This window comes from Kogia breviceps, chromosome 1 (assembly GCF_026419965.1).
Source record: "Kogia breviceps isolate mKogBre1 chromosome 1, mKogBre1 haplotype 1, whole genome shotgun sequence".
Classification (NCBI taxonomy): domain Eukaryota; kingdom Metazoa; phylum Chordata; class Mammalia; order Artiodactyla; family Physeteridae; genus Kogia; species Kogia breviceps.
Window position 1 is genome coordinate 60164645 of NC_081310.1, and position 27368 is coordinate 60192012.

At 41.1% G+C, this 27368-nt stretch overlaps 1 protein-coding gene across 2 annotated transcripts in view; it reads left to right on the forward strand.

Moving 5' to 3' along the window:
- The window catches only part of KCNH1 (potassium voltage-gated channel subfamily H member 1), a 422184-nt gene that overhangs the window by 16734 nt on the left and 378082 nt on the right, over positions 1–27368 (forward strand). For both annotated transcript variants that reach the window (XM_067032186.1, XM_067032191.1), the window contains exons 2-3: positions 13650–13773; positions 17766–17872. In XM_067032186.1, coding sequence (XP_066888287.1) covers positions 13650–13773; positions 17766–17872 — 231 coding nt within the window. The remainder of the gene's footprint in view (positions 1–13649; positions 13774–17765; positions 17873–27368) is intronic.

The following is a 27368-nucleotide window of genomic DNA, read 5'->3' on the forward strand; positions in this document are numbered from 1 at the left end:
CCATTTTATCCTCATTGGAGATTGGCTGAAGGAGCCAGATGAAGGTCAAAATACAGCATCAGCTTTTTTTTTTTACTGTTAAACTAGATTAGAGAACATAGCAGTGCTATCTGTCTCCTTCCTCAAGCCTAGGCATTGGCTTCTAGGCTGTGAGTTACTGACCTACTCCTAGGCCAAGAATCTGACAGCAGAGGGCTGGCAGGGCCTGTCACAAGTAGGTTCTGAGTGTCATAAGGAGACAAGTAGCTCAAGCCCTCCCTCTCTTCTCCCACCACACTGGGGCTCAGGCTAGTTGAGAGGCCAAGACACACAGAGTGGACACCTCTTGCTCTTTTTTTTTTTTTTTTTTTGCGGTATGTGGGCCTCTCACCATTGCGGCCTCTCCCGTTGCGGAGCACAGGCTCCGGATGCGCAGGCTCAGCATCCATGGCTCACGGGCCCAGCTGCTCCACGGCATGTGGGATCTTCCCAGACTGGGGCACAAACCCGTGTCCCCTGCATCGGCAGGCGGGCTCTCAACCACTGTGCCACCAGGGAAGCCCCCTCTTGCTCTTGATATGCCTACTGATAGCTTGATGACTACTTAGGGAGGTATAAGTGAGGGGGAGGGAGAAAGGGGTCGAAAGTATTCATTACAACATTTCTTTCTAGCGAAATGCCCAGGTGTGGAAGGATAAGTGTTGCCTTCATAAAAGCCCTTTACTAAAGTAGAGCTTTATAGAGTTACTGTATTCTGCCTAACCTAGAGTCCCAGAGTACTACCAAGGACTCTGAAGGCATCTCAGAATTTGTGAGCTCTGGTTCTGCCGATTCTGTTAAAGATTATTGCAGAACGTCATATAGTTAAGAACATTGGCTTTGGGGCTTGTGGTGGTTAATTTTATGCATCAACTTAACTGGGCCACGGGATGCCCAGATATTTGGTCAGACATTATAGTGGGTGTTTCTGTGACGGTGTTTTTAGATGAGTTTAGCATTTAAATAAGTAGACTGAGGAAAGCAGATTGCTCTCTCTAATGTGGGTGGGCTTCATCCAATCAGCTGACGGCCCAAATAGAACAAAAGTCTGACCCACTCCCGAATAAGAGGGAATTCCTCCTGCCTTACTGCTTTTGAGCTGGGAAATTGTTTTTTTTTTTTTTTTCTTGCCTTTGTGTTTGAACTGAAACATTGGCTCTTCCTTGGTCTTGAGCCTGCCAGCTTTCAGACTGGAACTTATACCATCAGTTCTCTGGGTTCTCAGGCCTTCGGACTCGAACTGGAACTATTCTGCTGGCTCTCTAGGGTCTCCAACTTGCCAACTATAGACTTTGGGGCTTGTCAGCCTCCACATGAACCGATTCCTTATAATAAATCTCTGTCTTTCTGCCTCTGTCTCTCTCTCTATATATATGTCTCTATATATCTCCTATTGGTTCTGTTTCTCTGAGTAGCCTTGACTAATACAGTGTTAGATGTGAGACAGTACCTGCTCTATTATATGTATGACATAGGAAAAGTTCTTTTGATTTTCTAAGCCCTCTTACAAGATCTATAAAAATGTGTTAATACTAGTGCCTGCCCACCTGATAGATGAATATTAATACATGTGGTCTTGGTGGTGATGATACTGTCTTCATAGATGAAGAATGTTAGATATCCTAACATTTCGCAGTGTAAAATCTTCAAATCTCTGAGATCCAGATCTGGCCAATTCTTTTTGTTTGTTTTTTTTTTTTTTTTTTTTGGCTGTGGCCTGTGGCTTGTGGGATTTTAGTTCCCTGACCAGGGATTGAACCTGGGCCCTCAGCAGTGAAAGCGTGGAGTCCTAACCACTGGACCGCCAGGGAATTCCCCAGATCTAGCCAATTCTGATGCAGTCTTAGGAGATTACATTTTCTTTTTTTTTTGTATTTTGTCCATGCAGTGGGTTACTTTCCCAATTGTTTTGCTTGGCTTCGAAATAAGTTTTCATTTACTGAGTTTGGAAATAGTAAATAATCTGAGTCATTTATGGTTGGATGTGGAATGCACATCTCTCCATTTGGCTAGAAGATCTGTGTCACTTCACTAGAGCCCTCTTAGTTGGCATTCTTAACCAGCAGGAATATAGCCAGCTGCCTGGAGGAATTAGGGAGCCTTGGCTCAACAAAGTTGCTGTCATGGAGTCCTTGCACCAGAATTTATGCACTGTTTTCAGGAGATTCCCACTTTCTGAGCCTGTCTATTCTTATGACAGATATACTTCTGGAGGAATGATGGCAAATTGATTCAGACCCACCGAGGCCCACTTCTTTATTTTATTTAACAGATCTTATTTCTCCCTCACAAGCTCCCACCCCACTGACCAGCAAGGGGAAATTAGTTAGTGAGGGGACTCTGAAACTCCCAGTTAGTATCTCAAGCTCTTCCAGTTTAGGTAGTCTTTTGGGGCAACTCAGTTTGTGTTCAGATGCCGATTCTACCCACCCCATATGCTTCTCTCCACATGGTATGTGTGGTGGAGGCAGGCACTTGCGTCACCTCTGGGACCTCAGATCCCCAGATGCAAGGCCTTATTTTCCCCCACTATTTCTTTGGATCTCTGGCAATGGCCCCTGGTCTGCTGGTCGCTGGGTGACCAGTTCATCTGTGGGGCTCAAGTCTGCAGTTGGTGAACTTATGTTCTGTTCTTTGGATCGAACAGAACTTGGTGCTCTGCCCCAACTTGGCATATATTCTCTTTCTGTGTGTGTGTGTGTGTGTGTGTGTGTGTGTGTGTGTGTGTGTATGTAACTTGACCTAATCGAGGCTCTCACTGGCCCTGATAGTTTCCTGAACCCTCAAGTTGATCTTAGGCTTGGGCAGTTTGACATGCAACATTTGTCTACGTGGTCACCCCACTCCACTCTGATAACCATCTGCTTAGGCAACTACAGCAGCAGTGGGACAGTTGGAACCTTCTGGATCCTTTCCAGACCCCATGGGAGCTGAGGGAGGCTCAGGAGTGCTGACAGGACCAGCACCTTTGAGTCACCAGTGTGGTGGTCTCTCCCACCCCTGAGTCTCAAATGGAGATCCAGACACAACATCTCCCCTCTCCTCCCTGTCCTTCCTCCTCTTCTATCATTGTGTGGAAGGAGGACTGCTCTAGAAATAGGTTGGCACACTAAATTTTAAGAAGTAAGAGGTGATAGTTTACAAGAGAGAGAAGAGACAAAACATTGGAAAGGTAGACAGGAGAACCCAAGCATTTAGAGGAGGAACAATTCATTCCTCCCACATCAATATTAACTGGGGGCATCATAGTATATTACAAGGAAGAATCAAAGTATATGATGACAATAATGGTAATGGTAACTCATCAATTAAAGGTCTTATTATACTTAGCATTTTTATAGGAAGGCCATAAATCTAATGTGTTGCAAAGATTTTCATAGAAATGGTCTGATCTTAGTACTTAGTGGAACAAGAAGGAGACTATGTAATATAATGATTAAAAGTATGGATTTTGAAGTCAGATAGACCAGGTTCAAATCCCAACTGTACCCTGCTGTAACTATGTCCTTAGAGAGTTTTTTCATGAGTAAAATGATAAAGTCCATAACACTTCATTCAATAAAGTAATACCACCTCACAAAGATTGTTGTAAAGATTAAAAAAAACCCCACTTTGGTATATGATAAAGTACTTAGTACAGAGCCTGGCACAGAGTAAATTTCAGTGAATGGTACCCATTCTCATCAATACCTGGAATATCACCTATGTAGAATCCCTTAGTTCTTGATGATGACATGTGATGTTATGGTATTTGTATGGGTAGCCCCCAATTTACAAATCCAGAGATTGTGCTTTGGAACGTAATTTATAGGTTACTTATTTATATCTTATAAATTGAAGAGAATCCAGAATATGCCCTTTTCCAGCCAACCAGAGCAGGGTACACATGTGTGTGCTAGGGATGGGGTGGGGAATGGGGAAGAATTTCTAAATGCTTGGGTTCTCTGGTATTAGAAGGAAATGGGTTTGTGACTGGAACTAGAATTCTTTCCTTCATTCACTCCAAGTCCTTGCATAAAGAGGGAATTCTTTTGTTTTCTCCTAAGGCATATTGCTTAATTTATTTGTTTGTTTGTTCAGTTGAAAAATAGTTAATTTACAATATTGTGTTAGTTTCTGGTGTACAGCAAAGTGATTCAATTATACATACATATATAAATATAATTTTTCATATTCTTTTCCATTATAGTTTATTACAGGATAGTTGGAATATAGTTCCCTGTGCTATACAGTAGGACCTTGTTTATGTACTTTATATATAGTAGTTTATATCTGTTAATCCCAAACTCCTAATTTATCCCTCCCTCCCATCTTTTCCCTTTGGTTCCCATAAGTTTGTTTTCTATGTCTGTGAGTCTGTTTCTGTTTTGTAAATAAGTTCATTTGTATCATGTTTGAGATTCTACATATAACTGATATCCTATGATATTTGTCTTTTTCTGTCTGACTTACTTCACTTAGTATGATAATCTCTAGGTCCATCCATGTTGCTGCAATGGCATTATTTCATTCTTTTTTTATAACTGAGTACTATTACTGTGTGTGTGTGTGTGTGTGTGTGTGTGTGTGTGTGTATACACCACATCTTCTTTATCCATTCATCTGTCAGTGGACACTTGGGTTGCTTCCGTGTCTTGGCTACTGTAAATAGTGCTGCTGTGAACATTGAGGTGCATCTATATATCTAGAAAAAACTCTAATTCAAAAGAGGAAATTCTTTGCCCTTCTGTAACATAGTGAGAAAGGAGTCTTGCTATTTGGAAGCTATAATTTCTTGCTTGGGTTAGCAATGAAAGGAAACTCTTTTGGAATTTTATTCTTTGATGAGAAATCCTCTAAGTGGATGATCAATAGGCTGATGATTCTATTTCTACTGCACTTCCTGTTCTTTGTTTCCTTTATAAAGTCAAAGAAGATGCTAGTGGACTTGGTTTTTCCCAGATAAGGCTGTAATATGCACCCCAGGAACAGTGGCAATGCTTGAGGAACAATCAATACCTTTAAAATATGACCAGAATACTTTTATGAGAAATTACAGTGATATCTGGAGCTTGAAATATATCCTGTTCTAATTTTTTTAGTAACTGAATAATTTAATCAATAAGTTAATCTTTTCTGATTAAATCCATTAAAAATTAAGAATATTCTTATTTTTATCAAAGTAGTATATGTTGTTCACGGTTAAAAATATCAAACTGAAAAGCTTATAAAGTAAAACAGTCATCCTATGCCTTGTCCTTTCATGCATCCTGCTCACCAGAGGCCACATTTTCTAATTTTAGCTGTTTCTTCTTATAGTTTCTGCCAGGTCTCTAAATAACATGCATTATAGCTATTTCCAGATTTATCAATTTTAGGTATTATCTGTTGACTTCTGTTAATTTATTTGAGCTTTTAGCTTACTTTATCTACTTCCTACCCCTACTCCTAATATAATTATATTACTCCATTATTGGTTATCTTTGCAGCTTTAAGTGAAATATTTATACCTTTCTTTTTACTGTATCAGCTCTAGATACCATCTCATGATTGTTCTCTCTTCTCTCTCTAAGCTTATCATTTGTATTTTTACAGTGTTAGAATTGATGTGATTATTCAGATACTTAGTTAAATATTCCATGCTTTGACATCTTTATTAGAGTATAATTGCTTCACAATGTTGTGTTAGTTTCTGCAGTATAACAAAGTGAATCAGCTATACGTATACATGTATCACCATGTACCCTCCCTCTTGCATCTCCCTCCCACCCTCCCTATCCCACCCCTCTAAGTGGTCACAAAGCACTGAGCTGACCTCCCTGTGCTATGCAGCTGCTTCCTACTCTATCTGTTTTACATTTGATAGTGTATATATGTCCATGCCACTCTCTCACTTCATCCCATCTTACCCTTCCCCCTCCCTGTGTCCTCAAGTCCATTCTCTATGTCTGCGTCTTTATTCCTGTCCTGCCCCTAGGTTCTTCAGAACCGTTTTTTTTTTTTTTTAGATTCCATATATATGTGTTAGCATATGGTATTTGTTTTTCTCTTTCTGACTTACTTCACTCTGTATGACAGACTCTAGGTCCATCCACCTCATGACAAATAACTCAATTTCATTTCTTTTTATGGCTGAGTAATATTCCATTGTATATATGTGCCACATCTTCTTTATCCATTCATCCGATGATGGACACTTAGGTTGCTTCCATGTCCTGGCTATTGTAAATAGAACTCCAATGAACATTGTGGTACATTACTCTTTTTGAATTATGGTTTTTCAGGGTATATGCCCAGTAATGGGATTGCTGGGTCATACGGTAGTTCTGTTTTTAGTTTTTTAAGGAACCTCCATACTGTTCTCCATAGTGGCTGTATCAATTTACATTCCTACCAACAGTGCAAGAGGGTTCCCTTTTCTCCACACCCTCTCCAGCATTTATTGTTTGTAGATTTTTTGATGATGGCCATTCTGACCTGTGTGAGGTGATACCTCATTGCAATTTTGATTTGCATTTCTCTAATGATGAGTGATGTTGAGCATTCTTTCATGTGTTTGTTGGCTATCTGTATATCTTCTTTGGAGAAATGTCTATTTAGATCTTCTGCCCATTTTTGGATTGGGTTGTTTGTTTTGATATTGAGCTGCATGAGCTGCTTGTAAATTTTGGAGATTAATCCTTTGTCAGTTGCTTCATTTGGAAATATTTTCTCCCATTCTGAGCATTGTCTTTTTGTCTTATTTATAGTTTCCTTTGCTATGCAAAAGCTTTTAAGTTTCATTAGGTCCCATTTATTTATTTTTGTTTTTATTTCCATTTATCTAGGAGGTGGGTCATAAAGATCTTGCTGTGATTTATGTCATAGAGTGTTCTGCCTATGTTTTCCTCTGAGTTTCATAGTGTCTGGCCTTACATTTAGGTCTTTAATCCATTTTGAGTTTATTTTTGTGTATGCTGTTAGGGAGTGTTCTACTGTAATTCTTTTACATGTAGCTGTCCAATTTTCCCAGCACCACTTATTGAAGAAACTGTCTTTTCTCCATTGTATATTCTTGCCTCCTTTATCAAAAATAAGGTGAACCTATGTGCATGGGTTTATCTCTCGGCTTTCTATCCTGTTCCATTGATCTATATTTCTGTTTTTGTATCAGTACCATACTGTCTTGATTACCGTAGCGTTGTAGTATAGTCTGAAGTCAGGGAGCCTGATTCCTCCAGCTCCATTTTTCTTTCTCAAGATTGCTTTGGCTATTCAGGGTCTTTTGTGTTTCCATACAAATTGTGAAATGTTTTCTTCTAGTTCTGTGAAAAATGCCATTGGTAATTTGATAGGGATTGCATTGAATCTGTAGATTGCTTTGGGTAGTATAGTCATTTTCACAATGTTGATTCTTCCAATCCAAGAACATGGTATATCTCTCCAGCAGTTTATATCATCTTAATTTCTTTCATCAGTGTCTTATAGTTTTCTGCATACGGGTGTTTTGCCTCCTTAGGTAGGTTTATTCCTAGGTATTTTAATTTTTTTATTGCAGTGGTAAATGGAGTGTTTCCTTAATTTCTCTTTCAGATTTTTCATCATTAGTGTATAGGAAGGCAAGAGATTTCTGTACATTAATTTTGTATCTGCTACTTTACCAGATTCATTGATTAGCTCTAGTAGTTTTCTGGTAGTGTCTTTAGGATTCTCTGTGTATAGTATCATGTCATCTGCAAACAATGACAGCTTAACTGCCTTTTGTCCGATCTGGATTCCTTTTATTTCTTTTTCTTCTTTGATTGCTGTGGCTAAGACTTCCAAAACTATGTTGATTAATAGTGGTGAGAGTGGGCAACCTTGTCTTCTTCCTGATCTTAGTGGATATATTTTCAGTTTTTCACCATTGAGAATGATGTTGGCTGTGGGTTTGTCATATATGGCCTCTATTATGTTGAGGTAAGTTCCCTCTGTGGCTACTTTCTGCAAGGTTATTTTCATAAATGGGTGTTGAATTTTGTCAGAAGCTTTTTCTGCATCTACTGAGATGATCACTTGGTTTTTCTCCTTCAATTTGTTAATATGGTGTATCACATTGATTGAATGGCATATATTGAAGAGTCCTTGCATTCCTGGGATAAACCCCACTTGACCATGGTGTATGATCCTTTTAATGTGCTGTTGGATTCTGTTTGCTAGTATTTTGTTGAGGATTTTTGCATTTATGTTCATTAGTGACCCTGGCCCGTAGTTTTCTTTCTTTGTGATGTCTTTGTCTGGTTTTGGTATCAGGGTGTTGCTGGCGTTGTGGAATGAGTTTGGGAGTGTTCCTCCCTCTGCTATATTTTGGAAGAGTTTGAGAAAGAGAGGTGTTAGCTCTTCTCTAAATGTTTGATAGAATTCGCCTGTGAAGCCATCTGTCCTGGGCTTTTGTTTGCTGGAAGATTTTTAATCACATTCTCAATTTCAGTGCTTGTGGTTGGTCTGTTTACTGTTTCTTCCTGGTTCAGTCTCAGAAGGTTGTGCTTTTCTAAGAATTTGTCCATTTCTTCCATGTTGTCCATTTTATTGGCATAGAGTTGCCAAAGGATCTCTCAAGATCCTTTGTATTTCTGCAGTGTCGGTTGTTACGTCTCCTTTTTCATGTCTAATTCTATTGATTTGAGTCTTCTCCCTTTTTTTCTTGATGAGTCTGGCTAATGGTTTATCAATTTTGTTTATTTTCTCAAAGAACCACCTTTTAGTTTTATTGATCTTTGTTATTGTTTCCTTCATTTCTTTTTCACTTATTCCTGATCTGATCTTTATGATTTCTTTTCTTCTGCTAACTTGGGGTTTCTTTGTTCTTCTTTCTCTAATTGCTTTAGGTGTGAGGTTAGGTTGTTTATTTGAGATAGGGTTTCTTTTTTCTTCTTTCTCTACTTGCTTTAGGTGTGAGGTTAGGTTGTTTATTTGAGTTGTTCTTATTTCTGGTGGTAGGATTGTATTGCTATAAACTTCCCTTTTAGAACTGCTTTTGCTGCATCCCATAGGTTCTGGGTCGTCATGTTTTCATTGTCATTTGTTTCTAGGTATTTTTTTTTTTGATTTCCTCTTTGATTTCTTCAGTGATCTCTTGGTTATTACATAGTGTCTTGGTTAACCTGCATGTATTTGTATTTTTTCCAGATTTTTTTCCTGTAATTGATATCTAGTCTCATAGCGTTGTGGTCAGAAAAGATACTTGATACAATTTCTGTTTTCTTAATTTTACCAAGGCTTGATTTGTGACCCAAGATATGATCTATCCTGGAGAATGTTCCATGAGCACTTGAGAAGAAAGTGTATTCTGTTATTTTTGGATGCAATGTCCTATAAATATCAATTAAATCCATCTTGTTTAATGTATCATTTAAAGCTTGTGTTTCCTTATTTACTTTCATTTTGGATGATCTGTCCATTTTGACTTGGTTGTAGAAATTGGAATTTAATAACGTGTTTATGTGACAATGATGTGATAATAGTATGATTTGGTTTCCCTTCCTGCATAGCTTTTGTTTTCTTTGATGTTTCTAGTTTTCTTTCTTGCCCCCCAAGTTATATACGTTTACTAAACTTTTTATGTTATTCCAGATTATCAGGAATATCATTAACTCCTGACCTCCTTTATCTCTAAAAACTTCTCCTCTGGAACTTCTGTTCTCTGAAGCATTCCATATCAAATGTTTTCTATTAGCTTCCTTCCCTGCTTTCTATATTTGGAGCCACTTTTTTTTCCTAGTTCCCATGTTGTCTTCTTTCTTGTATTACTCCCTCATTTTGCTGATACATATCCTCAAGTAACTTCATAAGAAAGAATATATGGGAAATAAATGTCCCAGATCTTATCTGAAGATCGCATCTGAAAATATTGTTACTCTACCCTCAGATTTGATTGTTTAATTAAAAAAAATGTCTTCTGTCCTATTCTTGTGTTGTTCTTTCTGCTGTTCTTATTAGGATGCATGCTGTTTTTCTTTTTCTTTTTTTTTTTTTTTTTTTGCGGTATGCGGGCCTCTCACTGCTGTGGCCTCTCCCGTTGTGGAGCACGGGCTCCGGACACACAGGCTCAGCGACCATGGCTCACGGGCCCAGCCGCTCCGCGGCATGTGGGGTCCTCCCGGACTGGGGCATGAACCCACGTTCCCTGCATCGGCAGGCAGACTCCCAACCACTGCGCCACCAGGGAAGCCCCATGCTGTTTTTGTTGATTGATCTTCTGTGTCTTATTTTTTAATGTCTCTTTCTGTACTGTCCTCTGTGAGACTTTATTTTGTCTTCTAACATTTATGTTGAATTTTTAATTGTTACTCACTTGCAATTTACAGGAACTCTTATTTACTTGTTCATTTGTTCTCCTATGGGTCTTCCCCACCCTCACCCCCACCCAGCATCTTGCTTTTGTTTTATGGGTATATTGTCACTTGAGTCTTTCTTAGGATACTAATTGGGTTGTTTTTTTTTTTTTTAAGTTCTTCTTAAGAACTTAAGAGAGAGAGTTAAACTGACTAGACTTCATATGAACTCAGGGATAATTCAGTGAATTTTGTACGTCTTTTTTTTTTTTGTGGTACACAGACCTCTCACTGTTGTGGCCTCTCCCGTTGTGGAGCACAAGCTCCGGACGCACAGGCTCAGCAGCCATGGCTCACGGGCCCAGCCGTTCCGCGGCATGTGGGATCCTCCCGGACCGGGTCACAAACCCGTGTCTCCTGCATCGGCAGGCGGATTCTCGACCACTGCGCCACCAAGGAAGCCCTGTACTTCTTTTAAGGCTTAGTTACTCAGTTCAAGAAATGTGAGTTTTTTCAGGGAGTGAAGACCAGCACGAAGGGTTAGCTTGTCTCCAGAATAAAGTCAGAGCTCCCTGATATTCAAGACCCTTTGCAGTCCGGTCTGCAGGCTCACCTCCTGCTCATTCGTCTTCCTGGCTGCCCTGTGTGTACACCAGTCTGCTCTGTGTCCAGTGCTGCCCGACCTTTGCTCATGCTGGGTCCTCTGCCTGAAATTTTCTGTTCTTCCCACAGCTTGTTACGTTTACCAGAGGCAGGTGTTGTATTTTCAGTTCTGTATGTATTTTTGTGTCATCTGTGGCAGGTACATTTTAGGCATCCAAAATGTTTAAGTGAATTTTACTCATCCTTCCAGACGAGAGCAACTTCCACTGTGACCACTCAGAGACACAGTCCTTTACTTCCCTCGAATAGAGTTAAGCATTTCATGCCCTTTTTAGTTAGTTGTATGCAGGCCTATTTGTTCTGGTAAATTCCTGGAGGGCATGGACCATACCTTGTCAAGCTGGATATCCCAGGGTTTTGCATTGTGCTTGGTATCCAATGGGAACTTGAAGTATTTGTGCATATATGGGGAGAGACAGAGGGAAGGACTGGTTGTGTATTTTTACTAAAGGCATATTTATAAGATTAGCAGGTTTGCAGATTCACTTCATGATGGTGCTGTTTTCTGTTCCTTTTCAGTATATCAAAGCATTCCCAAGAGTAACTTACTGTATTACTCATCACAATAGATATGTATACAGATGAGTATCTTCAGCAAAGAGAAATAAATTGAACAAATAAGAAGAGATAGGCACTCTCTAAATTTAGCCAGGGTTTAGAACTTTGAAGCTGTGCATATTCATAAAATGAATCTCTCTAGTTGAAGTCCCTGCTCAGACCGACAGTAAGCATAGCTTCCATTGCTAATAAATAAGTAAGTAAGCTCTTCTTTCATTTTAATTCTGCTACTTCCGACTGTGGAACCAATATTGTTGTTTTATCTGATGCTGAATCTCTGACCCTATGAGGCTCAGGTTGGCTGCAAGTGCCATAGCCCATGGGGTCAGCAGTGCCCACATCACCACGCTCAGGGGTTCTCGGTGAGGAGTCTTACTTCCAGTACATAGCTGAGCTCTGGCTACTTGGAGTAAAAGAAAATTTTGAGTAGGAAATGAAGGAGCCACAGCACCCACCTTAGATTGGGGAGCCAGGTGTAGGATCCCAGGTGGCCCTGAAGGCATCTGCAGGCTGGGTGAGGGATGCAGCCATGCTCTCCCAGCAGGAAGGGGTGGATGAGCACCCCACCCCCTGGTGACCATCTGCTAGTTCCCTCTTGTGTCCACTGTCAGAGGCTCAGGTGTGTGGGGTCCAGATATCTGGCTGAGGTAAGGTCTCTCTTCGCGGGGTGGGGAGCCACTGCTACAGGCCCTTTAACTGTCAGCTTTCCTGGTGGCAGAAACCACCAAGCAGAGACATCACCTTTCACCAAGTTTGCTCACTCTGGAAGGGGCTGCAGCAGATTGTGAGGGCATAGTGAGGTAGGGACCATCCTTTTGGACCACCAGAAAGGAACAGGTATCCAGGTACACTGTGTAGCTGGAGCACTGCAGAGAGTCTTCTCAACGCTGGCGGCCTATAAGCTGCCTGCTCAAATCTAAAAGCTTTCGAATGTTTGCAAGTGTTAATAAACAAACCAAATGTCGGAAAAAAGAGTAGATTATGGTATTTAGCTATTCCTCCTGACTCTCCTTCCTCTATTCCTTCCCACATAGATAGGAAAGGATGGTTAGCCATATTGTGCATAAACTGTAAATGCTGTACTAGAACAAAATTAACCTCCCAGTTAAATGAGGGCATTACATGTCACCATTATTCCACTCCACATAGTGTACATATGTAAACAAAACCCCCTCTGGTTTACAACAAAAGAAGGGTCTGTATGTATGTTCTTTCATTCCTTTTTTTGTTGGGAAGGAGGTGTGGAAGGGGTGATTATTCTGTGGAGAGGAGAGAGCCAAGCCAAAATAATGATTATATTTAAGTTCTGGATGTTATTTGCTTAAGGTCTTGAAAAGAAAAGAGGGACACTTGATTTCCTGAGCACAAAAGGTATCAAAGACTTTTTATCTTTAAAAATGTGGAAAGTGGTGAGAACACGCTAAACAGCTGAACATATCTGGCTTACTTAATCCCCGCATCACAAGTGAATGGTGGGCCGGTGCTCCATGAAAGAGCTCTGAAATGTGCTTTCTGTGGCTCCATGATTTCAAAATCAGTAAGAAAGTTTTTGTCATTGCCAGCATCTTGATCAGGTTCTATGGAGCCCTAGCATTAGGGGGGTCTAGTCACTTCTTTACAGAGAGGAAGGCTTTCTGGTGTGTGTATTCCAGGAGGCAACTTCCTGTCACCTTGCCTTTCTAAGAAGGCCTTCTCCTCCAAGGATCAGCAAATATTAATCAGGGTGAATAAGGCCAGTTTGTAGCTCCTGCCCCAAAGACTGACAGGGCCAAGATGCTGGATGGAGCCCAGAAGAAATTACTTTTGGATTCTCTCTGGCTCCACATTACCAGCATAATCTCACGGAGATGAAAAATTAGGACTTAAGTATGTCTTATAGAAATCACTGGATTTCTGCCGAAAATGTTGCTTCGTTGGTTAAGCATGCTTCCTTTGGAGTACAGAAACCTCAGCATTTGCATTCCAAATATTCAGTTCTAAAGCTCTGTTCTTCTGTATTCTTCAGAGGGCCATTTTGGAGGGAAACAAAAATACCTGGTTATTATTTATGTCCTCATTGAATCTCAACTAATGTCTTGCCTCATATGCCCTTTTCTTTTCTCCTTCCCCTTCTTCTTCTTCTTCTTTTTTTTTTAACAGATACTAATTTTGTGTTGGGGAATGCCCAGATAGTGGACTGGCCTATCGTGTACAGCAATGATGGATTTTGCAAGCTGTCTGGCTATCACAGGGCGGAAGTGATGCAAAAAAGCAGTACCTGCAGGTATTTATGTTTGGGGTTCTGTTCAACACTCTATCATGGTATCTTTTTGGAAAAAGAAAATGGCTTACTCAGCTTGGGAATTTCCTTTCATGCATCGTTCATTCAGGAATATTTATTGCACTATCATCTCTAGTTCACACACTACTGGGAAAATTAAAGAAGATCTAAAACATAGTCCCTACAGCTAATGAATTTACAGTCAGTGAGATGGGAGAAAACCTAGAAAAACTCAGGAAAATCATTTTATCAATAAAATGTGAACTCAAAATTTTATGAGGTTTTAGATGGAAATAATAAAGAAGATTAAATAAAATCAAATGAAAATGAAATGGATGATTTTAGATGATCAAATTAATTTTAAAACATGTATGGCCATTTTTAAAGAATAAACAGCATGTTGGAGACAAGGGCCTTGTTCATAGGGCTTTACGTCAGAAAATGAGAAGAGAACCATGTCTTGCTGCCTTGCTGCTGTCACATCTCTCTCTGATTACTGACTCAAAGGCAGAAGCAAAGGGTGCTGTGCAGCTTGTGCATTTGACAGGGTTCCTAACCAAGCAGCGCCCTTGGGCTGTGGCACTAGAAAACTCTTTTAGAGCATCTTCAAGGTGTCGTGCGGAGCGTGTGAACCGGACCCTGTGCTGCCCCAACAAGGTCTTGGCTCCACAGCCTTTGGCGCCTCTCACTCCTCGCCTTCCTCAGAGTCTTCTGTCTTCAGTGGTGTTCGCATGCATTGGAATCATTTTCCTAAACCTGCTACACCCAAAAGTGAACTCATCTCCAAAGGGTAGAAAAACCCATCTGACCCAGTCATAGTCTTTGGTTCTCAGAAGTTGCATTTTCTTGGTATTAAATCAGCCAAGTAACTTGTTTGGTGAAAAATATTAAATGTTTTGAAAATATTATCATTTTCTTAAATTTTAGGTTTTTGGGACTGGGAAATGGAAAATTTAAGAGTCCCTCAAAGGAGAGGGGTGGGATAGGGAGGGTGAGAGGGAGACGCAAGAGGGAGGAGATATGGGGATATATATATGTGTAGAGCTGATTCACTTTGTTATACAGCAGAAGCTAACACCATTGTAAAACAATTATACTCTAATAAAGGTCTTTAAAAAAAAAGATTCCCTCAAAGGTTTAAAAATTATGACTCAAGTATTACGATAGAATTCTTATATTCTTGGTGTGCTGTTATCCTCTTAAGTATCTGTGTATCTGCATCTATGTCTCCATCTGTATGTGCACATACACAATCAGAACACACTGGGAGAGTGAGCTTTGCTTTTTAGTGTGACTTGAGCAGCCTTTCCTTACCTTTCTTGTATCTTATTGGCTATAATCAAACACTTTAAGAAAATCAGATAAGAGAACTGGATAATTTAGCCAACTTTCTTTTAAGTACAACTCTAAGAAACTTATTTAATTCCCTGGAGGTGTCCCTTCTGTAGAAGGAAAGTAAACATGCCTTTGTGTTAGCCACATCCCTAATTGCTCAGTAGCCTTTGGGCTTATTTTTTGCATTGCAGGCATCTGAAATCTAATGTCCAGACAAAGGAAATTTACACCTACTACTAAACTACAACTTGAAAAAGTATATAAGAGTAAGGAAAGCTGGGCATAATTATGGCACTTCATTTATGTGAAGACTCCAATTTGCAGGGATTGGTTTTACCTTGTGAAGGAAATTGCCAGCCTATACACCATCACATAAGTTGAGGTCACTTATCTAGCAAATCCATTCAGAAAGGGAAAGTGGGAGGAAGCTAAAAAGGCCTTAGAGCAAAACCAGCTAAGTAAAGTGGTTATAGAGCTTAAGATTTTACCTCCTAGGAGAAAGAAATCCTCTTGTTCTCAGGCACGGCTAATTTAGTCTTGATCTATCTTTCTTTTAAAAGGTAATTCACCAAGCTCAATCATCTGTTTTCCTGGTTTATAGACAAAGAGCACAGCCCCAAAGCAGAGTACTACATGAGATGGGCATACGGGGAACCACAGATAATAGCATCTCTCAGTGGGCAGGGAAGGGACGTGATACCAAAAGTGACACAGAATTCATAAAGTCAATAGCTAGGGCACTTTTCTTGCAGGGTGCTGGAAACTGGAAGCTCACAGTAAGCCCATGGCTGTTCCAGTATCAAGCTGAGCATGGAGCTTGACTTGGTGGTTCAGGAACTGTGCTTGATAACTTCTGAGGTTCTTGTTATGAAATTCTGTGATTCTATGATTCAAGTCATCAAGAAAAAGCTAATTTGCACAGTTAGGTATGCACAGTTTTAGAAGATGGGTTGTGTATTGTTTGGGAACCCACGCCGCTGCTTCTATATGTTAAATAAGCCTTGAGGGCTGAGCATGTCTGTCCTTCCTTGTTGGTGTCATCTGAAGGCCTGGGGTGGGCAGGGGACATGCTTGGGGGGGGGGGGGTCCGTGGGCAGCCTTTGTTGGAGGACTGGCTTTTCCAGCCCCATTGTGGGATGGTTTCTCTCCTCTCACGTTTTGTTAGTGTCACTCAGCCTAGTTGTTGGGAATGTTATCCCATTCCTAGAGGGAAAAACCTTGGTCTTCAGACCATATTCAGTGTGCGGACCTAAGAAAATGGACAGTCCTGGCAGTTTTCCTGCCTCTGCTGAGAAGCAGTATTAGTCAGCAGAAGCTTCTACTATCTAGAGGTTTTCTCTGATTTTTTTTCAGGCTGCTTATTTACCGTTAGTTTAGTTTTCTCCAAATGTGAGGAGTGTGGAGATGTATTAGAAAGAATTTGTAGAATTTTATCATCTTGATTTATTCAATCCAGAGCTCTTTTTTCTTTTTTAGTGGTAGGGTAGGAAAAAGAGCTGCACAGACAGTGGCTGAATCTTCTGTTTGCTGAATCTTCTTTTCTTTCCTTAGCTACTGTATGTCTTGATGTTTAGAGCATCAAATTGCGCCCTTTTTCTTGTTTGGTGACTTTTGGTGTTTTTTTTTCCTGTTCTTTTGTTTAATTTGTTAGGAATTAGAAGAGGAAAAATCTGTGGTCCAAATTTATTCTGCCATCCTTCTCAGGACGTCTCTCAGAGTTGTATTTCTAAAATGCAGATCTCATTATGCAACTCTTTTGTCTGAAACCCTCCAGTGGCCCTCCCTGCATCACTTTCGGGATAAAGTTTAAATGACTTCACCTGACCTGTAATGCCATGATCTCCTCCAAGATCTGGCCCCTGCTTACGTCTCCATATTACCTGTTGCTAATTTTCCCCTTACTGTCTACATTCCAGACATACGGAGCTGAACCGTATTCAGGTTCCAGAATTAACCTTCCTCTCACCTCTTTGCCTTTGCACATGCTTATCTTTTGCCTAGAATGTTCCTTTCCCTCCTTTTCTCAGCAGATTTCCACCTGCTCTTTAGATCTCTTTTGTTCTTGCCTCTGGGAAACCTTTTCTGACCACTCAGACAGTGCTCTGTGCCTATTCTTTTTTTTTTTTTTTTTTTTCGGTACGCGGGCCTCTCACTGTTGTGGCCTCTCCCGTTGCGGAGCACAGGCTCCGGACGCGCAGGCCTAGCGGCCATGGCTCACGGGCTTAGTTGCTCCGCGGCATGTGGGATCTTCCCGGACCAGGGCACGAACCCGTGTCTCCTGCATCGGCAGGCAGATTCTCAACCACTGCGCCACCAGGGAAGCCCTCTGTGCCTATTCTTAGTGTTGTAATTCCTTATGTGTTGGTTATACTGTTCTCTAATCTACTGTTTTCTGATCTACTGTTTTCTGGTGTGTCTCATTAGACTGTCAGTTTTGCGGGGAGAGGGATGGAGTCTTGATTCCAGCTCAATCAGTAAATCATTTTTGATTGAACAAATATTTTCATTGTGTGTGTGTGTGTGTGTGTGTGTGTGTGTGTATGTGTGTGTGTTTTCCACAGTGCATAGCACAGTGCTGGGTATAAAGCAGGTATTTAACAGACGCTTGTAGAATAATAAATACTTGTTGATCTAACTTGGGCTGTTTGGTTGCTTTGCAGTTTTATGTACGGGGAGCTGACTGATAAAGATACCATTGAAAAGGTGCGGCAAACATTTGAGAACTATGAGATGAATTCCTTTGAAATTTTGATGTACAAGAAGAACAGTGAGTATTCAGACCATTCTGAACCATACCTTGATGTGCTTGGAAGAGGAAAATATCTCCTCTTTCTCTGTTGCTGTCTTAGGTTTTCTTTTCTCCCATCAGCTAAATGTTGTTCCTTGAAGCCAGTGTGTATGTTGGGGTAAATGGTATGGATGGATGAGTTACAGTTCTTCACAGGAGCATTTGTACTTGTCACTAACCAATTAAGACTTCTTGATCTCCTTTCTGCCCAGTTAGTGTTTTTCCCATTGGTTTCCTTATGTTGAGTTGTTGGCCTAAGGCACTTGTAGACTTTAAGGCTTCTTAGGTGTGGAGGGAGGAGGTGGGTTAGAATTTCTGTCCAGTTCACCTTTGTATCTATATCCCTATAGCACTTAGCACAGCGGGTAACACCAGTAGATGCCCAATTAAGAGTTTCTAAATAAAATTTTGTTTCCCTGGTGACTCCAGTTTTCTGTCAGAGACAGTATTAATCAAATTAATACTGTAATCACTGTTAGTCAAAATGTATTGTTAATTTGTATTTGTTTTGTGTATAATAACTTCCACAAATTATTAATGAAGAATCTAGGTCAATAGCTATACACAAGTATAGAATTTGCTTTCTCTTAGCAGTTTCCTGTTGAATGGAGATTAATTGTATTGGAAGTATGGAAAGTGGGCTGTATGGAAACATAGCTGTTGCAGGGCTGCAGAGGTGTTGAAGAGTGCTTTGTTTTTTAAATTTAATTTAATTTTAATTTATTTTTTAATTTTTGGCTGTGTTGGGTCTTTGTTGCTGTGCACGGGCTTTCTCTAGTTGTATCAAATGGGGGCTACTCTTTGTTGCGGTGCAGGGGCTTCTCTGGCTTCTCTTGTTGCAGAGCGTGGGCTCTAAGCACGCAGGCTTCAGTAGTTGTGGCTCGCAGGCTCTAGAGCGCAGGCTCAGTAGTTGTGGTGCACGGGCTTAATTGCTCCGCGGCATGTGGGATCTTCCCAGACCAGGGGTTGAACCCATGTCCCCTGCATTGGCAGGCAGATTCTTATCCACTGTGCCACCAGGGAAGTCCGAGTGCTTGGTTTTTAAAAACACTATTTGGTTGTAAGGAATCCTGTTCTTTATATGTAGGATTGAACTAAGTAGGTCATTGGTTCACTAGAACATTTCCAGAGTGGCCCAGGTGGTGCGTTAGGATAAGTGTTTATTTTGGTGGCATTCAGGATGATATGTTTTGCTCTGGAAAGCAGTGGGCACATGTGGCTTTTATCTGGAAGGAGCTGGGACTTTTTTTCAGTCTGGAGTGTTGGTGCAGGCAACTGAGAGGACTCTGCTTGGTGGCCAGTGCAGATGCTGAGCTGAGAGATTAGCTTTGGGCATCAGCAACTCTGAGAGGGTTGGTCCTGCTCTTTCACACTAGAGTTGCTGCCTTGCTCCATTTCACCTCCTCAGCCAGTAGGTCTAGTTCCTACCTCGAGACCTACCCTAGTTCCTACCCTGAGACATTTTGCCAAATAGGCCTGAGAGAAATGAAGTGAAAGACTGTGACTGGCTCTGTGCCAGCCCTTCCTCTACGGGGGACACAACTCAAAGCAACAGCTGTTCCCAGGAGCACACCAGCAGTGCCTTTGCATGGGAGGAGGGGTCTGCCCGTGTGCCCAGAGCTAAGGGAGTGAATTAAAGGTTTCCCACACTGGTAGCTTTGTGTCCTGAACAGTGTGGATTTCCCCACATCACAGACTACTAATCAGGTAGGCGTATCACAAAGATAATGCCTTGCGTTTATATTTTGCTTCAGTTTTCAAGCTTCATTAGACTAGGCATTTAACTTGCTCAAAGTCAACTATACATGTTGGGCATAAAAGGGAGAGAGAGGGAAACATAATTAAAACTGAATTAGTGATTCCACTTGCTAGTCTCTTCAGTGGGCATGTACCCCAGAGTGAATATGAGATGGCAGGGGGGAATCTACTGTTCCCTCAGCTGCCTTGGGGGCTGAAGGCCTCGTATTGTGAGTATCTCATCACACTGAGGGTGATTCTGGTACTTCCGGTTCTGTACATTAGGTAGACATGGCCTAGGCATGGAAGCCAATCAGTTCAACTGATGTTTTTACCAAAGAATCAGCATCTCTTCCCTCCCTGGAGGTTGTGATGGGCTTATTGAGAGAGATGCATGCCAGTCTCCAGAGTGGCATGTCAGCCTGGGCATGGACTCTACTTCATGGGTGATGAGAAGGCATTCTCAAGAGCAATTGTGGTTATATGCAACTTTTACCTTACCCTTTGATTTTAGAAAATACACTCTGTGGAAGTTATGATGCCACTCTATTTAAAAATGTTGAGAGAGCCCTGTAAAGTAGTCATGGCTGATGTTATGTATCTCCATTGTATAACAAGGTAAATTCCTCACCCAAGGTCATGCAGAGCCAGGAGCTGGTTTCCAGTGCTTGCTCCATGGCTGTTCTTTCCAGACAGGGCTGGTTTTAGTTGGGGCACAAGGCAGGGCCACTACAAATGGTGGTGCAGGCTATACCCTACATGGGGGCAACCGGAAACCAGTTTGCTTGCTAGGTCCTCAGTGCACCCTGGCCTAGAATTGCATCTGTGCTGAGGGAGGAACTTCTCTTTATAATTTACACAAGAATGTCCAGTGGGCTGGCAGGGGTTTCGTCCAAGGCTAAGCCTGTACATAAAACATGAAGCAGAAATGGATGCAGATAGTGTTGGTTTCTTCCTAGGAACCTGTTTACTGTCCCCAACTCCTCCAAATCTACCCTCACCTGAGGAATTTAGATACTTTAAATTATTTTTTAAGCCTGGGTATTTTACAGTTGCACCAAATTCTATGTTTTTGTTAATGGCTTTTTATTGACCAACTACAGGCATACCTCAGAGATATTGTAGGTTCGGTTCCACAAATTTTTTGATTTTCCAGGGTATGTAAAAGTTGTTATAGTGGTATACTGGAAACATAACTGTCTATTAAGCGTGCAGTAGCATTATGTCTATAAAAAACAATGTGTATGCCTTAATTAAAATTAATTAATTAATTTTTTGCTAAAAAATGCTAATCATCATATGAGCCTTCAGTGAGTTGTAATCTTTTTGCTGTAGAGGGTTTGAAATATTGTGAGAATTACCAAAATGTGACACAGAGACATGAAGTGAACAAATGCTGTTGGAAAAATGGCGCCAATAGACTTGCTCAATGCAGGGTTGCTACAGACCTTCAACTTGTTAAAAAAAAAAAAATGTGGTGTCTGCTAAGCACAATAAAGCGAGGTCTGACTATACTCTGTCAGACACTAGGCTTGCTCCTAAGAATGCGGTTACGAAAAGACAGACCCAGCCTCTGCTCCCACAGCATTTGCAGGGGTCGGGGGCAGCATCACAGTATAGAGCTGTAAGTGTTTTGATGGTGACACCACACGGGGGGTGTCCCTTCACCCTAACTTAGGAGGTCAGGGAAGGAAGTCTTCCTAGAAGGCAGGAAATTCATGCAGAAACTGAAGGATAGTGGGGAGTTAGGGAGAGAGAAGGGCAAAGAGTATCCCAGGCATGTGGAGAGGGCAATAGGGGAGAGCAGCAGTGACATTTGAAGAGACACAAAGCAGGGCTCCTCAGAGTTTGACAGGATATATAACATCACCTGCAAATCAGAAAAAGTATATACTTGTATTCAGTAGGTCTGCAGAAGGGCCCAAGATTCTGCTCCAGGTGATGCTAATGCTGCTGGTCCAAGAATCACACTCTGAGTAGCAAGGACAGAAAGCAGCTGCAGTGAAGGCTGACTTCCACGCCTACAGGGTGCGTCTATACCCGGCTGTATCCCCTGCACCCAGCACAGTGCCTGACCCAGGAGGTGTTCCACCTGAGCTCATGGAGTAATTAAAGAAATCTGTAAATGAATGGGTCACCAATGTAGCTGGAGAGGTTGAGAAGGGCCGATCACGCAGCCACGTTAAAGAGGTTAGAATTTGTCTTAAGAGCAGAGGTGGTGGGGACAGAGAGTGGTGTGAGAGGCGTTGAGTGGTTTTAAGCAGGGTTAAGTGTGTAATAATAAGATTTTCATTTCAGAAAGATGACTCCATTAGAGAGTGGAGATGGAATGCATCGTAGGAGACCAGAGGTGGGAGACCTGTTAGGAATCACTGCAGCGGCAAGATGATTGTGGCCTGCTGGGGGAGGGGTGGGGAAGAGGCAGCTGAGAAGCAGAGGTGTCTGGGGAAATGGGATGAGGCTGAGCCTAGGGACTTGCCAGTGGAGCCCACTGACTGGCAAGTGTCTAGCACACAGCCCAGCCCAGAGGAGGCGCTCGGCACATGTTTGCCGAGTGACTTTGAAAGGAACTTGACAGTTACCAGGAAACAGATGAGTGACCCAAGAGTATGTGATTCAGAGTGAGGGCTTCGGAGCCAAGGAGCGAGCCTTGTGGGGCTGAACTGACCAGCTGGCCCGGGAGGAGCAGACTGAACAGAGATGGATGGGAGGAGAGGAAGGAGGCAGGTTTGCTGCTACTTTCACAACTTGTAGTTCAATAGATTGAAACTTTCAGCATTTTAAAGCAGTATGGAGTCCCATGGGGGAAATGTCACCCCATTTGAGATTTTAAAATGTGAAATGTCATCATTCAAAGGAATGTTTTTTTCTTTTTTCTCTGATTTTTAAATTAATGCATTTTTACTATGGAGAACACATATGAAGGCTTAAAGAAGATCACCCTAAAGACTCAAAGACTTGGAGAAATACTATCATCCTATTAACATTTTGGTGTTTTGTCTTGCACATGTTACATAGTTGAGACTTTGACATGTATGCAACTTGAAATTGTACATTTATTTAATTTTTTTTTTTTTTTTTTTTTGCGGTACGTGAGCCTCTCACTGCCGTGGCCCCTCCTTTTATGGAGCACAGGCTCCGGACGCACAGGCCCAGCGGCCGTGGCTCACGGGCCCAGCCGCTCTGCGGCATGTGGGATCCTCCTGGACTGGGGTATGAACTCGTGTCCCCTGCATTGGCAGGCGGACTCTCAACCACTGCGCCACCAGGGAAGCTCTTATTTAATTTTTTATCATAAAAATATCCTTATCATTAAAATTCCCCATAAATATAATTTAGAAGGAATTTTATTAACACTTCCTTTATTGTTGGATATTTATGAGGCTCTAAATTTTCTTGATTAAATATAATGTTGAGGTGAAGATCTTCGTGTCAAGATATTAGTCGACATTCTGAAATATTTCCTAGAAGTTGAAAATTACTGTGTTAAAGAATGTGAACCAAGGTTCCTGAGACATTTTGTCAAATTGTGTTCCAGAATTGAACGCATTTCCAAGTTCACTTGCAGACTGTGAGTGTCTGACTTATTGAATTGCTCTAGCACCGAATAGTATTCTTTTTAAATGATCAGATTGCCTATAATTACATTTTTTTGTTTAATGAGTATTTTTAATGCTAGTGAGACTGAAGTATTTTTCCTATTTAATATCCATTTAAAATTACTTTTTTATGTTAATTGTTCAGATTCTTTGCCCATATGTTCTATTTAATGCTTGTGATTTTCTTATTGATTTTCTTTCTAAACTCTTAATAAATTGTTTTGATTCTCCCCCGTCCCATTCTTTAGTATTTCCAAGGTTAACTTTGTAGAAAGGATCTGCTAGTGATAGGCATTCATGTTTATTTTACCTTTTGGGGAGTTGGAAGTAATTAGCAGAAGGCTTCATGGTGTGTTTTGGAATGAGTGTGTGTGTAATACTATTATCTATTTTGGAGACTGGCTTATTTGAAAGGTTTCTTTCTATCTATTGGCCAGTCTGACCAGTAAACCTGGGCATTTTGGAATTGCTATATATTTTGTATTGTGACTTAACTCATTCTCAGTATGCTGGTTAATTTTCTTGTATCTATGACAGTCATCATTCATGAACTCATTCAGCAAATATTTAGGTGGCCACTTTTGGGCTGGCCAATTATTTTTTCCATTTTTCAAACAAGAAAGTTAAGAAGTATCAGCCCTAAGTGAAAGTAGTCCACCCTCTGGATAACACCCCCCAGCATTTGTCTGACTCCACAATTCATGGTGTGGCTAGGGGCCCCGGTTTGGGGGCTGTGGATCAGCTTCTTCAGCAGAGAAGCCCAGGGAAAGGCAGCTTAGAGCAAGAGAAGATGCCGGCTAAGTCCTTATTGATCACCTACTGCAGGCCTGTGGGTTTGAGCCAAAGAGATCCACATATAAGAAACCGACTCTGCCTTTGAAGAGGTGACAATCTGTTGTGAAGACAAATCTAATAGGAAACAGTCGTCTTTTGCCTATTTTAACAATAGATTGTCTTTTACTTATTCAGTACTAGAAGCTGCTTATATGTGAGGGATATTGATCCTAAATCACACACATATTGAAAACAATTTTGCCTTTTAAAATGTTTTCTCTTTAATTAAAGACTTTTAAAAACCATATAGAAGTAAAAAATGTTTGTCAGTCTTTTCCTTTATGGTTCTGACCTTTATAAAATACTTAGGAAGCTCTTCTCCTTACCTAAATAATAAAAATATTCTTCCACTTTTCCTTCTGTTACTTTTATAGCACTGTTATCATCCAGCTCTTTCTTTCCAATTTGAAATGCTCTTTTAAAATATGCTAAGTTCTCACACATTCCATGGGTTTGTGTCTCTCCTCTTTTTCCTTGTGTAACTTATTAGCTACGTGAGTTTGGTTAAAATGCTTTCCCACTTGGGTTGTCCATATTTAAATTGGGGATAATGTCACAGTAGCAATTCCACTTCACAGAGTTGTTGTGAAAGGTAAACCATGATGGGTCAGGGTTTGGCCCTGCTGGAAGCACTCAGTAAATGATATTATTGTCTTCATTATTGCTTGTTTTAGGGTCACTGCCAATGGCTCCTAGTTACTATAGTAGGTAGTCCCTGTCATACGTTTTCTCTTCAAAAATATCTTGGCTGTTCTTCTACCTTTACTTTTCTATTTGAATTGAATGTCAATTCATCAAGCTCTGAGAAAAACAAATGAAAAAAGGAACAATTGAGATTCTGATTGAAATTGCATTAAATTTATATATTAAAAAGGGAGGTTTGACATCTTACAGAATTGACTCTTTCAATCTACAAACAGTGTAACTCTGTCCATTTATTGAGGTTTTATTTTTTGCCCTTCAATCAAATTTAAATTACATGGGGGCTTAAGCATTGAATTTTCTAGCTTTTCGCTTGTTATGGTTGAGACTGGCCCTTTTCCTTATGAACAGGTGGAGGCAGCTTTGGAGTTTCATTAAACAGCTTAAGATACATTCTCTTTTAATGTCATACGAACACCCCTGTGAGGTGAGATTGAACATTTTAATCTTATAGGTAAATAATTTAAAAGGAAGGAAGAAAGGAAAGTAATAGTTTTAAATATCTCTGTATCATCATACATTTTAACTTAGTCTAAAGTAGGTCTATTATTCCCATTTTACAAATAAGGAAACTGATTCTGAGAGAAGTTAAAGTGGCGTGACCAAGACATAAAATAAATGAAGAGATAAGGCTCAAACGCAGGGCTTGGGATTCTGAATCAGATGTTCTAATGGCCAGTGGTCACTACTTCCCCCCTCATGCTCTCTCATCCTCTCTACACTTGTCATTTGTCTCGATAAAGTTCACTCAAATCCTTTTGGTCTGTTTCCTGGGGCTGACTGCCATTCTCTAGTCTAGTTTCTGGACCCATCGGAATGGCCCATCACATGCCGCCCTTCTCAAGAGCCAATCACAGTGGCTTGGTCAATTCTGTTGCTGTCAAACGTGGCCTGGATGCCTGGCTCTAGACAGTACCTGGGAGGAGGTCCAGGGTAGGAGGCCAAAAATTCTCTCATACCCCTGAGCCTTGCTGTTTTGTTATCTGACTGTTGTGGTTGAGAAACCCTATAGCCAGGTTAGGTTGTCAGGTTCATTACTGCATACATAACCCAAGGGAGCTACATAAGGGATGACCATCACAGAGTGACCAGAAGAAAGAGCCTGACCTGGAACTCCCCTTCTACCGGGCATCCTCATCCAGGAGAGAGCTGCAGCCTTTGCCATCAGTAGGATGTGTTTCTCCTGGATTTGTGTATTGATTTGCCTTTAATAGAAAATTTATCTTTGACCCTTTGTTCTTTTTTGCAGAAACAGGGCATTAAGTACTTGCTTTTCTTGGTTTCTCCCAGAATTTTAACCTCTTCCTGGTTTTGTGTATGTGTGTGTATGTGTATATGTGTGTGTGTGAATATTTGTGCATTCATTGTCTCTCTTTTATCCTGATGGAATGGATGCTGCTGCAGAATCTGGGCTGTAGGAGAGGTCCCTGGAGGCCAACTGCTCGGGCATCTGCCCCCGGACAGATCTTCATTTGAATGGAGCCAAAGGGTTCCTGAATATCCCTGGGTGCATCCAGAGGGGTGTAAGGGAAACTGGGTGGGTGGGGCTCTGGGCTCTGAATGGTTCGTGTTAGCTTGAAGGAACTGTTTCATGTAGTGAGACTTTGAGTAATGTTTCATTAGTTAAAAATGCTTTGCTCTTAAAAAGCAAAAGGTTGAAATGACTGGTCTGTGCTATCTAAGAGGGACTCATAGTCTTTTTTGGAAGAATTTCAGAAATGAAAAGTTAAACCCATTCTTCATTCCTAGATTGTTTGGGTGTGACAGTTTGGGAGAGAGGCAGGTCTGAGTAACTGTGAAGACACTGGAAGTAGGATTTATTTCTTTGAAACTCAGCAAGCATTCCTAGAGCTTGTTGAGTTTCACCGCTGCAGGCCGGTGCCTCCTGGGGTTGAGCATTGTAATGGCGTATGTGATGCCCCATGGGTAGCACTGCATTGGATGCCATTGGAATAGGGGTGCAGGACCATCAGACAGAGGAAGTAGATCAGTTCTCCTGCTCTTGGAGTACATTATGAATTATTTACAGAAATAGTCTTCAACTGTTAAGCTTTGAGGGGGCCCAATACATAGCACTTTCTTTTCCTGCCTGTGGTCAGAAACAATTGGGAGAGATACAGGAATCAGGCAAATGGAAGTTAAAATACCACCTTTATGACTAGTAAAGCAGATCCTAGAAAATGTAGTTTATATCTGTGGGCAGGTGAGTTTCTAAAAGTGAATCCTAGAATCAGACTTACCCACCCAACCCAGGTAACACCGGAGGACCACAGGCTTCTCCTACCAGCCATGCCCCCTGCCCTTTGACTTCTCCCTTAACATTTATAGAATGGGGAAGTAGAGTGGAATGCACACTAATCTCTAAGCAGAGGAGGAGAAGTGGCCAGGCTACACATGTCCAATTCTTGTCCCCCAAATTGCCAACCCAGGAAAAAGGCCAGGAGTGTTACACTGAAAGATATCCCTCCACGAGGAAACACCAGCAGGAGAAAAGAGGTTCCTACCCTCAACAGCCCAAGTGATCAGCCGGCAAGGAACTCTTAAAGTAATACATACTGACTCTATGAATTTTGGGCACAAAGAAACATATTTAGATATTGAAA